This window comes from Calypte anna, chromosome 4, assembly GCF_003957555.1.
Source record: "Calypte anna isolate BGI_N300 chromosome 4, bCalAnn1_v1.p, whole genome shotgun sequence".
Classification (NCBI taxonomy): Eukaryota; Metazoa; Chordata; class Aves; order Apodiformes; family Trochilidae; genus Calypte; species Calypte anna.
The window spans coordinates 13,853,093-13,868,680 of NC_044247.1; the positions used below are offsets into that span (position 1 = coordinate 13,853,093).

The 15,588-nt window shown below is 37.4% G+C and overlaps 1 protein-coding gene across 1 annotated transcript in view; it reads right to left on the reverse strand.

Annotated features, from left to right (window-relative positions):
- TENM1 (teneurin transmembrane protein 1) overlaps positions 1-15,588 on the reverse strand; it is a 228,218-nt gene that overhangs the window by 142,162 nt on the left and 70,468 nt on the right. Inside the window, exon 3 of the mRNA XM_030448930.1 lies at positions 7,718-7,958. Coding sequence (XP_030304790.1) covers positions 7,718-7,958 — 241 coding nt within the window. The remainder of the gene's footprint in view (positions 1-7,717; positions 7,959-15,588) is intronic.

Sequence of the window (15,588 nt, forward strand, 5' to 3'; positions counted from 1 at the left end):
ATGGAGAAAAAGCAGTTTTAAAAGTGAACCACCAGGTGAGGTAGTAGAAACACATATCTTGCAATGCCTTGGCCAAAAACTGGTCCTGCACTTCTCCTGAATAAAACAAGTAGGAAAACCTTTGTACTTGTAGGTGTTTCACATTGAAGAAATAGTTACACCTCAAGTGTTACAAATTGCTGCAAAGCCCTGTGGTAGGAAAACTAAGTCTTCAGTTTAGTCATTTATATTTTTCAATTTCCTTTCAACTACATTCTGTGACTGTATATAATAAATACAAATATATTTATGTCAATTTATAAGTAATTGAGGTAATTAGTTTAGTTATCCAAGGGAATTATTAAGAGACAGAGTAGGTGAAATGTAAGAAGAATTCTGATTTTTGGCATAACAAGAAAAAATAAAAATGCCAAAAGAGATTTGGAACATATGCCCATCTACTTTGGCAAACATCACCCATGAGAAAACCACTGTTATATGACCAAGTCATTTAATATTTCCTGTGATAGTGGGGAAAGGCAGAAATTCCCATTTTCCTGATTTTCTCTGTATCCTTTTTTGTACCCAAAGTGGGAGAGGTAAAAAAAGGTGCATGAGTATGGTCCTCTGTTCATATAGCTCACATCTGGTACTCAGCAAGTTATATAGTATAAAAACAAGACAGCTCTTCTAAGGTAAGTATATAGTATAAAGCCATGACACCTTCTTGACAACAAAGATACCTGCACTAAACCCTCACCTTGAAAACCAACCCAAGTAAACTGTATGTGAAAGGGGGACATGGCTTATAATTATAGATAGAATCTGATCTATGATTTTATCTGCTTTGTTTCATCTTTTGGCATACAAGAACTGTAGGAACAAGAATGCTCATGGATGAAAGAAGAGGGAAATGGCCAGGAAAACTATTTATCTAATTTATTTCATCATTCTATTTTTACAAGTATAATTGAAATACACTTGAAAGCCCCTAGAGATTTGTCTTTGGGAATAGATAGAACTGCTTTGTTAAATATTCCTCTTTGAGCTGGACTTGCCTTTTGATTAATTCCCATAGAATTGCTTCCCTTGAATTCACTCATGTTTATCTTACACAGTGCCTGAGAACTTAGTCCTGTGACCCTGGATGTGAAAGGATGCACAAAGAATCTGTATCCTTTACTTTTCACTTCAGTACAGAACAACAAGTGACATGAGGGTGATTCACTTCTCTGCTGTTGCTGTAGGCAAGCTAAGCCTGTTAACCAGGTGACTAAACTTTCAAGTCTCTGGCAGAAATCTGGGACAATAATTATATGAATATAGGACAGTGCCAAAATCAATCAAGTACAGTTGTGAAAATGGAACAGTTGTTCAACACACCACTGTCTTCAGGTTTCATTGGCTATTTAGTGGGAAAAAAAAACCCAAAAAACAAAACAAAACCCAGTGCCATCTCTTCATTAATACAGTATTTTTCAGAAGTGCTTTTCTGTGGCTTAGGACTTTCCTCTGGCACTTTAAACAACAGCTGACCAAACCTGGTCAATGCACACAGGTAAAAAAGGAGTAAGGGAAATAATGTTTTGGTCTACTTGTTTTCCCCAATATTTTTTTTTTTTTAACTTTTGATCTGGAAAACAAGAACAATAGTTCTTGCAATAATATTTCCATGGATTATATGAAGAATAGTATGTAATATTTACTGAGTACTTTGAAACCATGAAGTGAAAAAGACAGAGATACCAGTACTGAAATGATGTTGCTTTTATTCTGTGCTTAGAAGCCAGGCAGGCAGTAACATCACACATACAGATGTGTTTTTCTTCAAATTGAAAAGATATGATCTTTTGCATATCTCTGACCCTTTATCCTACACACGGGCTCTGTTTCCCAAATCAGCCTGGACTCTTTGTATCAAACTCTGATTATCTTTCTCTTTCAAAATTTATATTCAGTCTGATTCCAGTTTTCTAAATGAAAATGCTTTCATAGAAAATGTTTCATAGGAACAGGCTGCTGGCTTCTTGGTGCCCATAAAATAACAGCATATCTTGTATTTATATCTTTACATACTATTGCATGATTATAATAATAAGCACAGAGTATCTGCATCATGTTCCCGTTACTATATTAACCCTGCAAAAACTCCCAGCCCTACACACACACACTATCCCACTGTTCCAAGGAAGGCCACACTGAGCTCTTCCCAAATAAAAAAACCCAGTAGAGGATATGCATAATTTAAAATTCCTTACTGTCCTTACTGACTGGATTTCAAGTTATCCCAAAAAAAGGCCACACAAGTGCCATTACTCTTAATGTGAAAATTGTACTTCATTGTATATTGTTTGTACATTGACAAATGTTTGTATTTTTGTTTCCATAAAAGATGATTTAATTCTCACATTATTAGCCTTAGGTCATATTGACACCTTTTATTTTAAGTTCATGGTCATGTTTACAGTTTTCAATTTATCTTTTACAATTCAGATGTCTTAAATATTCTTAGGATCTTTTGTTCTATGCAGTGAAAACACATGGGACTTGGACTGAATTTAAAACCCTTCCCATGTGTCTGTTTTTAATACAGTCAGCCTTTCTGTAGCTTAGATTTCTTCTGTAATTAGTTAGAAAATGACAAAATACAAGTGAAATGTCATCATAGCAAATACTGCTCAACATGACTTGAAGGAAAGATCATAACCAGAGCCCTCCATGAGTGGGGTCATTTAACCCAGGAGCAGGAGCTGTTTGCAAACAAGTTGCTGATGAGCTGCAGAGCCCAAATAGTAATTGTCTCCTTGGTGGTTTCTGATTATCAGCACCTGAGTCACTTAGAAACTGTAAAAGCTTTTCTCTTTGCCATGGAAACCTTGAAGTGGGGGGATAAGGCATAAAAGTGTTTTCTCTATCTCTGCATTGGGGGAAACACACACAAGATGCTCAGATGAAGAGATGAAGGAGACAGAATGAACCCTCCAAGACCTTTCTCTCTCTCTGTGTATTTGTTTATTAATTTTTTTCTTCAGCTTTTTGTGCTTTTAGTACTACTTGAGCTGAAGTAGAACATGAGGAAATAAGAGATTTCTGTGGTTTGAAAGGCTGCCACTGTACTTTCTGGAGTGCAAATAATTACAAGCTTGATTAAAAAAGAGCAAGGGAGAAGTATAGTACTGAATAAGAGAGAGTTGCCAAGATCTCCCCTACACTAAAAAGAATTATAGGATATTTTTAGCAAAACAGAAATCCACATGGTCTTATATATGCATCTTAAATAACTCTAAAATAAACAAAGAATGACTCCATCTACACGAGAAGCTAAAAAAACTTCTTGAACTCCAAAAGCTTTCAAGTTTTTAAGTGTGTAGAGCCACAAACTCTGAAATACTGCTGAATAGCAACTAAAAATCATAATTGCCCTGAACCCCACACACTATACTTTTTATTCTAGTTCTTGGACGTTTATATAAATGAATGATAATTGAACTGCAGGTTCATGGTCTGGTACCTCATTGTCCCCTTAGAGGAGCTATTACCATGGTGATAAGATTGCTTAAACTAAGCTGTCTTTTTCCACAGTACTTGGCTCATTGCCAGGGCAGTGAAGGGAGATTTCAGTCCATTCAGCACAGCATTAACCTTACTGCCAGCACTGCTAAATGGGTTACAGGAATTAGAAAGAAATTTGATTTAAAAAGAAAAAAAAGGAGGGACAAGCAAATATGTGAAATATTGAAGAGTAAATCAGATCATCAGATCTTAAAAAAAAAACAAAACAAAACAAAAAAACCCCAAGCAACCAATCCACCACTTTGAAAATAAGCAACCCAAAATTAGGGAAGTTTTGATATTCAGAGAGAAAAACTAGAAATTCTAATGCCTGGGTAATCTAAATGCAAAAATTTACTCACATGAAGTGTGTCTAATGGTTTATCTGTGAGGGAACTCTAACAGATTATAGGGAGGATCAGAAATAATGTCAGAGAAAAATCCCTGTTTAACATCTAGCTTTTTCTTCTTATTTGGGAATTTTACTGAAGTGGGAAAATAAACAGCAAACACCATGGGGAAAAAAAAAACCCAAACCAAATACAAACAAGCAAGCAAACAAAAAAAAACCACACACACAAAAAAGAAGATATGGAAACAAGCAGTGAGTCAACAAACAGGGCATGGAGAAAATGGAAAACTATAATTTGAATTGTCAGGATTTAATATATACTCTACAAAAAGAAGCAAGGCATGTTTGATGAGGCTGTGAGAGATAATGACAAAGTATTTCACTGTAAATCTTAAGATTTGAAGTATTAGAGCAAAGTATCTATGAAACCTGAAAAAACAATTATTTTAGTGGAAAGGAAGGGAATAGGCAATAGGTTGCAAGTGCTTTCCTCTGAGGCAAAAGAAAAAAATCAATTTATGTAAGAGCCCAATAACATTATCCTAAAAAAGAGAATCAATGTTTCCAGTGGTTTTATGTGATGTTAGAGATTCTGGCAGATCTTCTTCTGGCACTAAGTCCAAATTATTTTTCTGTGTGACAATGAAGTGACTGCACGTTCATAAGTCATTTTAATAAGTTGTTTTCAAACCTGTGTTTGTGTGCATCCCAACAGAGCCTGGGCTTGCATTTAGAGGCTCATTAGAGGCTGCTGAAGGATGCAGCAGTCAGATTGCAGCTGGGACACCTCCTACAGGCACAGCCTTTCTCCAGTTCCTTCATCAACAGCTATTCTGTGACACGTCCTCTGTGTTTTAGAGATGTTCCTAATTCCTATTTACATTTGAGATGCTTATAATCGGGACTGCCAGAGTTAGGGAGAACTGGCCTTGGCAATGACATTCATCTAGACTCTATTTTTGGCTTTGCCAAAAGGTTGTGTGAACTTGAACAAGAAATTTCACCTTTCCAAGGCAGTCTCCTCATTAAACACTTGGGCGAATCAGCTGGGGCCTGACAAAACTGCTTTGCAGATGAGTCCATGCATACAACACCTCTAGACGAAGCACAGAATTTCTAATTTGCCCTTTAATATAAAAATAGAACCAAGTTTTGCTCTCCAAAAACCCCGTTAGAACATATACCTCAGTCTATGTCCTTCCTGCAGCCTTGTCCATCCTCTTCAAGGTTTTCAAATTGTCATTAGGGAGCAATACATGGCAAGTCACAGGATGTTAAACATCCTCAGAACTACAGAATTTATTTTTTTTTTTACTGAAATATGACACATGATTATCATGAGCAGACTCACAAACTTGCTCCATTTCTGACTCTCCAGAATGAACAGGATTTACAGTCACACGATTAGTTTTAGGGAATCTTTGCCTGTCTGAAAATTCTCTGATATTATGTGACTGCAGATAAACCATGCAAACACATGTGCTGTTTATGGATTAGCAGCAGACACGGTTGGATAGAGAAGCTGATCATGTGAATTCTGATTTTTGGCTAGTTATTACAGGGGGGGATATGTCTAAATCTTCTTTTGGATTGCAAATGTCCCAAATTAAAAAAAAAAAAATATCTGCTTAGACATACAATGTATATACATATTAGATAAATACTGTATTATTAAAGTACAAAAATCCAGCTGATCTGGACATGTTTCCCTTTATTTCATAGGATTATTTTTAATGAGCAGCTAAACATCAATGGAGAAGGCAAACAAGAGAATCCATATATTAAGCTGAAGTATTTGTAAGAGAATGAAACCCAGGCTGCCAGCTCCTCTTTTTTCTCTAAGGCTTTTTTTGTGTCCTGTAGAATTCTGGGAAGCGGTGATCAGAAATGGTTTTTATTACAATGTTTCCTTGCTGTATCACTGGTCTGCACATAAACTGCGAATACATTTTGGCAGTCTGGCAGACTCTACTTTCAGATTATTATATCCTTTCAGCCAGCTTCAGGAAAGGCTGCAGTAAGCTGCCAGAGGGTACACAAAATCACCTGAAACAACCACTGAAGGATAGAAACGTGGAAAAATTCCCAGCCCAGTGCTTTCCAATCTGAATTCCTGGGCAATCTTTTTGTCAGTATCCAATTACATAATTATAGATATAAGTACATGTCTAGGTATTACACTAGATAGTGCTCTTTGTGAGAAGTTTCAGATTCCCCAAAATAATAACAAACCAGAAAAATGGAACTGAACTCAAAGGAGACTCAAAATTGCAAAGCACTTTCCCCAGGGAGGGAAAATAGTGAAGAGGGAGACAGAAAGGTTAAACCAGATCTACCTAGGCATTAACTGAAGAGAACCCAAGGGGTGCAGAACATCCAGGGATCTGCCTTACATGCAGCAGAAAGTATAAAATATATAAGCTTCTTAAACCAAAAATGACAGAGATTTTGCCTCATAAAAACTACCTAAACAGAAGCTTCCAGCTCTAGGTGAACTATAACTTTGTGAGAAAAGTTACATCTTCCTTCTTTGGTTTTTGTTTTTTTTTCCTGATTTGTGCTTAAGAAAGTTTTATTTCAGCATGAATCAGCTGATTCTTCAATCTCAACTTACTAAACTTTTAGAGAAGAAAAACTTAACTTGACACCTGATTAACAGCACTTCAGTGCTTAAAGATGTATGCTTAAAATTAGGTTATGTAGTAAAATAAAAATGATCTTATCAAAGAACAAAATAAAGGTTTCAGTGATAATTGTCAGAACACATTAAAAAGAAAACATTTCTAGGCATATTACCTAATAGTCTCTGGACCAGATGAGATGGATGTCAGACGTGTGCCTGTGTTTCACTGAGCAGCTGTCACAGAGTGTCATGCACTTTCTGTGTTTCAGAATGCCAAACCTCAAAGGAAAACCCTAGACAAAACTTCTTGGTGCTCTGTTCACAATGAAGAGGAAGAAGGTTGTAGAAAATCAAGGGCTCCTTTTAAGCATCAAAGCAGCAAACTCAGCTGCAGCTGAAAGCCATCAAATTAGCTAATGCTGATAGGGAACAAAAAAGCTTATTATAGGCAAAAGGTGGGAGGAAGCTGGCATGAACCTCTATGGGCAGAACTCTGGGTAGAGAATCACAGATTTGCTGGATTCAGGATGTATTTGCTTTCAATTCTTTCTCAGAGTAGATTATTTGTGGGAATTGGGAGTGATCCTGAAGGTGACCCCTCCTTCCCCTAGCTCCTGGGGTTAAGGTTTTCCATGCTCAACACATCTCTTGGGCCTGTACCATTTCTCCACAACCAAATTATAATCAAATGCTATTCTTTGTGTAATGAAGACACAATTTTGTAATTCTGTAATGCAATTAAGTCTTGAAATAAACACTGAGAAAAATATTATTTTAGTATAATTTCCTATCTTTTCTGATCCACAGGAATGCTAAAGCTTGGACACTGATTAACTCCAGAAGTACCAGAGTACACTGACTTAGCAAAACTTGTATTTCCTGATTACAAAACAGCCCTGGGAGAACGTGGGATGTCCCCATTGCACAAGAGTCTGTCTGCACACAACTCTAAAATACCTATCTAATCTACACCCCTCCAGAAAACCAGTGTTTTTCAAAAACTTGCAAAAAATATGCTTTTATGAGCATTCATGATCCAGATGAAGCAAATAAAGTCTCAGGTGGCTACATGACATGGTCTCAAAATTTAAATTCATTGGTATGTCCTGAAAGACAAACCTATCATTCCTTATCACCATATAGATATATACACACACATATATATATATTGAACATTTGAGATCTGCTGTGTGCAAGGGGTTGGTCTGTACCTGGTTTCCAGGGGAATGTTGCTGTTCAAGACCCAGCTGTTATGGAGATGCACAGAATCTTGGGTGCTGGTGGGGGGAGTTGGGGCAGCAGGGCTGGGCTGGCTCCGGGTGGTCATGGATCTTCTCTGCAGAGAATCAGCTGGTGGAGGTGGTTTTCTGGCACAGGTGCAGGCATGTGGTGGTGGAGGTGGTGGTGGGAGAGGCCTGAAGGTGAACTGGTTGTGTGGGCTCCCTGGCATATCTGAAACAAGAAAGGTAAGGAAAGCCACAGGTTATTTTTAAAAGACTAAGAGAGGAGGAGTATATGACGGCTTTTCAGTTTAAAGAATTATGCTTTCTCGTGTTGTTAAACCAGTAGCTTGCAAAATGTTGTTGCAACATGTGAAATTAATTTAATATTAGATATGCACATCCTCCAGCACTGTAGTTCAAAAAAAAACCAACAAAAAAACCAAACCAAACCAACCAACCAAAAAAAAAAATTATGATGATGTAACATTCCCTCTTAAAGATGACCTGAAGCATTAATGGTCCAGCTACCCAGGTTTTATGGCAGCTAAAGGAGCTCACAGTCACTGGACCAGGCTGGGAAGGAGATGGAGTGAAAGCCCCATGTGGTGGGTACCCAAGGGGCAGTTTTTGCTCTTGAGCCCCTGCAAGGGACACATTCTGCACAGGTCCTGCCTGCTGCTAACATTGCTACAGGGGTCTAAGCTGGCTCAGTCAGTGAGCTCAAATCCTCCTGTAAAAGACAAGAAAGATAGATGGTGTGACAGTGCTTTAAAGAGACAATAAAATCTTGTGTTCTCTTCTTCCCACAAGAGGCTCCAAAGCCTCTCAGTAAAGCAAGAAATGTAGCTATGGAATATTGAGGCAAGAAATTCCTTTTCAAGGAACAATAACAAACACTTTGCAACGAACACGTTGATGAAAATTGCTGCCAGATTGAGTGAGCCATGGAACTATTAACCTGAAACTCTTCCAGCTAAGGCACCTCAGTGGCTTAAGTGCCTTTGTTCCACTTCCATACTCCCCCTCGCTCTCCCTTTTCCCTCAGTAGCTGTCCAGTTATATTTGCCCAAACCCAGCTGGAGCAGAGCTCTGATGAACCTGCAAAATTCCCTGTGAGGAACTGTTGCTGCCATCCCTTACCAACATGTGCTTTCTGTAAATCCTGAAATGATGTCTCCGAGGTGAGAGATGCAAGCCTGTCTCTTCCCTTCTTGGAACAGCCCATGGAAAAAGAGCTCTTTTTTCTCTCTGACAGTCACAGTTTACCCCAACCAGAGAAACAAGGTTGTTTAGTGCTCCACATAAGCCCTTCTATGCTGTAGTAAGCAAAGCTGTCACGGATTTGGCCCAGGCTTAATCCTTTTAATTTCATTGATCTTTTATCAAGGCAGTATTCTTGCAGCTGCATTAAGGTTTATGTGGTAATGTTAGTTTACATATCCCAGAAAAGCATTTCTAAGCATATTAGAAAACTGGAGACCTCAGTAAATTAAATCACTGGAGTCAACAGCCCAGAGATCTGAAATAATCTGCTAAGGCACTTTCATATAATAATTAATCTCAGTAAATCCTGTATCCTGCTATTTTAGAATTGAAAGCTATCCAAATTTTGGACATGATATTTGATGTCCAGCATCCCTGAGTATTCGATCAATTACATCCCCTTACTTAGTGGTATCAATCTTAAATCCACTCTACAGAAAATTTGCAGGATTATTATACACCCTATAATTTACATGACAAGCCACTTTAATGATTGTGCCACTGACCTGCTAGAAAATTGCTGATCTTATCCAGACACAGTTAGACTCTACAAGGCACATGGAAAGCTGTGCACTAAATGCCAAGCAGCCAAGCTGGCTGCTCCCCTAGGTAAATGGAAAAAACCCTGTATAATCTATATGGTAAGGCATCTTTTGGTTCCCCTTGCCCTCTTATATCTGCACTGTTTCCTGTCCATAGCACTCAATTACCTGGCAAATACTTTAGTTTGTTCCATGCATTAGCCTGGTTTTGCTTTGTGAACCATAGAGTATTTCTGGCTGGTCGGGTACCTCCTATCTCCCAGTGCAATTTCCCACAATATATTAACACATCAGATTTCCTGGGGGATTCCTTTTTAATTATCCCACTTGTCACCCCTTCATCCAGCTGCAGGCATCACAGCAAACCTCACATCAGGTTCTGAAGTATTTTGGAGATTTCAAGACAAGTCTTCTGCATCAGACCTCCACTTCAGCAAAGCAAATTCATTATGCTGAGAATCAGCCTGACTTTCCAATTACTTTTCACAGTCTTTCTAATTTGGCCAAGTTATTTCTGCTTGCCTAAGTCTACGTCTCTTTATTTAACTCTATTTTTAAACACATTCCCCCCCCCCCAAAAAAAAAAAGCTTGGGATAAAAAAGCAGCATTATATCTGAATATTCAGCCTACAGTTCTTCAGGCCTCTGAATAAACAGCAAAGCTTTGTAAAATAACTTAATGCAAAATCATTTAAATACCTAAAAAGCAGTAGTAGTCAAGATAATCTGTCTAAAGCCAACAGGTTTCCAAAATATATTGGAATGATACAGAAATTAACTTAGTTATAAATTTTTACCCCATTTCTATTGTTCAGCATAATGCTATCCATAACAACTCCTGCTTTTATTTTTAATGGTTGCCAACAATATTCAGTTTGGTAAATTTTTTTACATAAAAATGTCTATGATATGCAAATAGAATATTGTTTTTTTCAATGTGTTCATTGACAAGATAAAGGTTTATTCATCTAAAAATGTAACTGCAAGACATTATTTCAGGTCAAACTCTACATTTACAGCAATTTGTTTCAATTCAGACCTTCATTTGAGGAGTGCCCAAGCCAGAGAAGAAGCTCTCGGCCCTCACTATTGTCCTTCTCATCTGCCCTTGCATTTAGACCCCTTTTTACAGCCAGAAGAGGCTGCTTAGAAAAGGTCTAAACTCTTTCCCCTGAGAACTAATTATCTTTAATAGCTTCCTTGTTTCAGCAGAACCCATCTAGAACTGTGATGCTTCCTGAAAAGATTGACACAACATTTTGCTTCTTTGCTGTGTATTGCATCTGCTTTTTTTTTCCCCTACCTCACACACTCCCCATCCATTCCACAAACTCTATTTGCTTTTATTATTAGGGGTTTTTCTTTCATTCTTCAATAAGAATTTTCATCTGGTTCCATGAGACACCCTCCAAACACCATGCACTCGTCCCAGAAGAGGAAACCTTGGGGGGATGCTACCTATAGACTAGAAGAAACTTTTCCTTATAATTCTGCTAGTTTGAAGGATTTCAACTTGTTTGCCTTTCTTTGAAGTTTGAAGGGAGGGGTTCTGCTTCTCTCCTGAATGTTTCTTCTTTGGTTCTGACCCATTCTTCTGGATGGCCACGATCAATACTGAACACAACTTCTCTGGTGCTGTTGAGCTGGGATCTTGGTACCATCCAGTTAGGGGGCACAGAGCTTAACAGCTCCTCTTCAGCTGATGAGTTTATTGGGTTGTTTTTTTTTCTTCAGGAGATAAAATAGTTCAGATCTTGCTTTTTTATTAGGTCTTTGCTTTTCAAAAATTGGAAAGTTAATTAACTTCGAGCCTTCTCTCACTCTGCCATTTTGGTCGAGTGCTGCCATTCAGCTCACAAGTTATTGGAGACCCAGACCAATGGCCAAGAGCAGCATTATCAAAAACTCATTTTCCTTAAGAGTCAGGCTAAGATACCTTTATACCCATAAACATGCAGCCAAACTGCTTTATGGACTGACAAAAATGAAATAAGCAGCTTTATCAAATAGTTAAAACCTGACTAAAATTAGTTTTGAAAATAAGGCAGGCTTTTGCTGAGTATTTTTCTAACAGTTTTGAAGTATACTTTATTATACTTTTTAGATCTAGAGAGAAAGAAGGGGTAATTGAACTGTTTTATCATTTACTGACAGGACTACAATAGCCTGTATCACTACTAAGTGAAGTATATCAGAGAGAATATATTAAAAAGTAATGAACCTTAAAAGGTTTGCCTCTACCCTGTAGTGCTTTTGGGATATTTTCATTTTTTTCAGTTCATAAATTCATAATTTATTGGTATGTTTGGATCTAGATTTTTTTAAAACTAAACATATTCCATTTGAGTGTGAAATAACTTGTAATCTGTTATTTAATGAACAAAATAGCAAAAAAATATTCAGTTTATTTAGACGTTCTGTGGGCATACCACTGCTTGGTTATAAACCTATTTGTAATTTTTTTCTCAAGCAGAAGAAAATAGAATATTGCTACAAATAGAGCTTTGGAGGAGGTAAATTTGCATCATGCAGGAAAGTGTTTCTGACATTATTTAAGAGAATGGAAGGATTATGCCCAGAGCTTTACAAATGGGCACTGAAGAACTAAAAAAGACTGAGTGCAGGCAAGACAGAGAATCCGAATGTTTGAGACTAGACCTGAAAAGCATAGAGAAAAATACCCAATTTTAAAATAAGATTTATGCTCTGGATCTAAGAAGACAAACTAAGTAATGGATGGAGGTGCTACCAGTGCAGACTCTGCAGTAAGTTAATCCACTTACTGATGCTCTGCAAGTCTTTGGACCATTTCCTTCCATTCTAGAGTTAAAATTATTGAGTTTTTATGTATGCACCAATGACCTTACTAAGCACCTATTTTGTTTTTTTTTTTCTATCCCTGAATTACTTTTATTTTTGCTACCATATCTTTTGAGAAAAAGTAAATATGAAAAGAAAATTGTGCATGAAATTTCTCTATTAGTGTGGAAATTTATGTTGGGTTTCAATAATCTCTTCTACCCTTGCTCTTTCTGATGCAGCTCAACAAAACCCTCTGCTTCCCATCCTTGTGTCAGAAATAAAAGTATCTATCCAGTACCTTTAATACCAATTTACCTTCAGGTTATTATTCTGTTGTATTTTTTTTAATTCTTATTACAAAGTAAATATGCCAGAATATAAAATATCAAACGTCTCTAAAGAATTCTAGAAACCATATTGTTTTATGCAAAATAAAGTTTACAATGCAATGAAAGCTTTTAAACTAAAGATCACACAGACTGAGTAAAAAGAGATTTACAGTAAATAAGTATTGAGTAAAGAGATTTAAAGACCCCCAGGAACTCCTCTACTTTCCACCACAGCCACCAGACTCACACACACAGTGCTTAACAGAGATCTTATGCCACATACTTTGAGTGCCATTACTGAGTATAACATGCAGCTGGATTTACATTATAATACTGTGATGATGTAAAAGAAATGATTTATATAATCTATATAATTCTTAAGCATTCAGTTCAACATGTTCACATGGATCCCATTAAATCTTTGCTTTATTTTCTCAGTATCATCCCATTCAGTTCCCTGAAAATACAATTATACACACAGACACAAATCAAGATTTTAAGTCATAATTTATGGGTCATTTTTTTAATGAAAAGAGATATGGTAGAATAAGAATTCTAATTATTTCCTAATGCTAACAGAAACTTATTTCCCTTTCAGCATTTCCAAGTTTAGTCATATTTAAAGCTCAAATATGATGGTAATTCAACTCTTCTTAAAACATGAGTAACATTTACACTGAACACTGCGTGGCCTAACTATGTAAGAAAAAATCTATTCTGCATATAAGCTACAGGGACAGTAAAGACTTCTGATGCTGCAGTCCTTACTTCTTCCTCCTAGAGTCCATATTGTTTAGGTAGATTAATATGAGCATGGGATTTCCACATTATTTTAATTCACATTTCTGGTTAATTTCTAACAAAAAAATGCATGATGACTTAAAGTCTATTAAAAAAATCTTCATAAATTAAATAGTATAAATGGACTTTAATACCTGCATAGGATACTAATATTAAGTATTGATGCCTTAAAACCTCCAGCAGTAGAGAGCATAAGGAATTTTCATTAGCAGGATTTTCTATTTGCCAGTAATTTGCCATTACTGTTGAATGAGAGGATGAGATATTGCTGGGCTCTATTTCTCTTAAAACATCAATTAGTGGCATGATAGATGTGCAAAATACACTGGGCATCTCTGGAAAATAAATCAGAAACGTCTCAGAAGTGTCTCTGCAAACAAACTGTTTCTTGACTCAGGGAGAATTTTTCAGGCTTAGGAGCAGAGGTTGGAACTTATTAGAGAAGGAAAGGCAGTGACTTCTCCCAAGGGAACTATCACATGGCCAACCCTTCCCAGCTTTGCTGATAGGATGCATTTAGGAATATTCTGCCTTTCAAGACTGAAAAAAATTCTGGCACCTGTCATCTTTGCACTGTATACTTAACTTGTCAGTTGTACTATGTAAATTCTTGAAATAAGACTGATCCAGCCTTTTGAGGTGTGTGTGGGGGGAGTGGTTTTGCTTTTTCTGATTATAGAACTGGTAATATACCCAACCCAAAGAAAGGGCTTGGGAGCCCAAGCTGCCTATTTTTTTCTCTCCAGCTGGATCAGAGAATGAAACCCATCACCTTTCCTGACAAACTTTGCCTCACTCAGAGGCCCTCCCATCTGTAGACTATTAAAGCTAAACCAGCACTGCTCCCCCTGAATTAGCTCCATCACTCAGTGTTTTAACTTGGGAGCCTGATAGCTAAAATAGAATAATTTTGGATATAAAAGACTCTGCAATAAGATGCCACACTCTGTGCTGTAAGTTTGTAAGCAGAACTGAGTTTCAGGTTATAATGTTGATGCTGTGGATAAGATGCAAGCTTTAAATGTTAGTGTGGAGAAGCACCTGACAATACCAACACACTGATGTGTGTTCCTATAAAATATACATTGCCAGAGAGAAGAGCTTGAGCTCCTGAGATGCTTTCATTCTGCTGATTTGTCTGAATTATTGCTTTGTTCTACATTACTTAACACAGCTGTTAAATACTAATGCACTCTTTGTATAATATTTACATGAAAGACATTATTCCATTTATGCTTAATGCTCATATTTATGTCAATTACCATGACAAATTCCAAATGAAACTATCCTACTCCCTGCCTTTCATCTCCTTTGTGGCAGATACTGTGTCCATCAGATTCTCCCTATTACCCCCCCAGCAGAGACAGGAGTCCCCTTAAATCACTGCTGCCTGTTCCAACACCAGCCAAGCCCATTGGTGGTTGAGTCACAGAGGTCAAGGACAAAATGTAAAGGGAGAAGAAAAGCAAACTCCAATTAGGATGGAGACTGAAGGGAAAAACCTATACAACCAGCTCTGGCTTCCAGCAGTTTGTTTAGCAGCTCAAGCAGCTGCTGATACAATTAACATCCTTCAAGGGATAGAAGTGGAGACTGAGAGGTCCCAGCCAGCTTAAAGGTGGTATTTTCAGGAGAATAGGTAATTCCTGCAATTAGTTAAAAGTGGGGGGTTCAGTCTTCAGTAACTTCTCTTGGTGGCAACTCCCAGGGGACAGTGCAATCACTGCCTTAAAACTCCAAACAAAGAGGGAGAGATTATAGCTTACAGCATAAGCCTCTCATCCAGGTTTACAAAAGCCAGGCAGCTCCAAGCAGCTTTGCAGCAAATTTTGATGACCTCAGAGGTGAAGAGATTTTGATTAAAGAGCCATTTATGATTGGTAAAATAGGTTGCAAGCAACCATAGCTGTAAAAATTAATGTATCCCCTGTTATTGATGGGCTTTGGCAGAGTGATCTATATTCAAGTTTTGGCCTTTGTGTCATTAAATTCATTACTTCTGAGGGCTTTCTAAAAGGGACCCATGGGTAATGGAATTAGCAACTATAAATCATATTGAAATACAGTGTATTTAGTCCAGTAGATTAGAGGAAATAGCCTGAATGTGGACACTGGAAGCCAC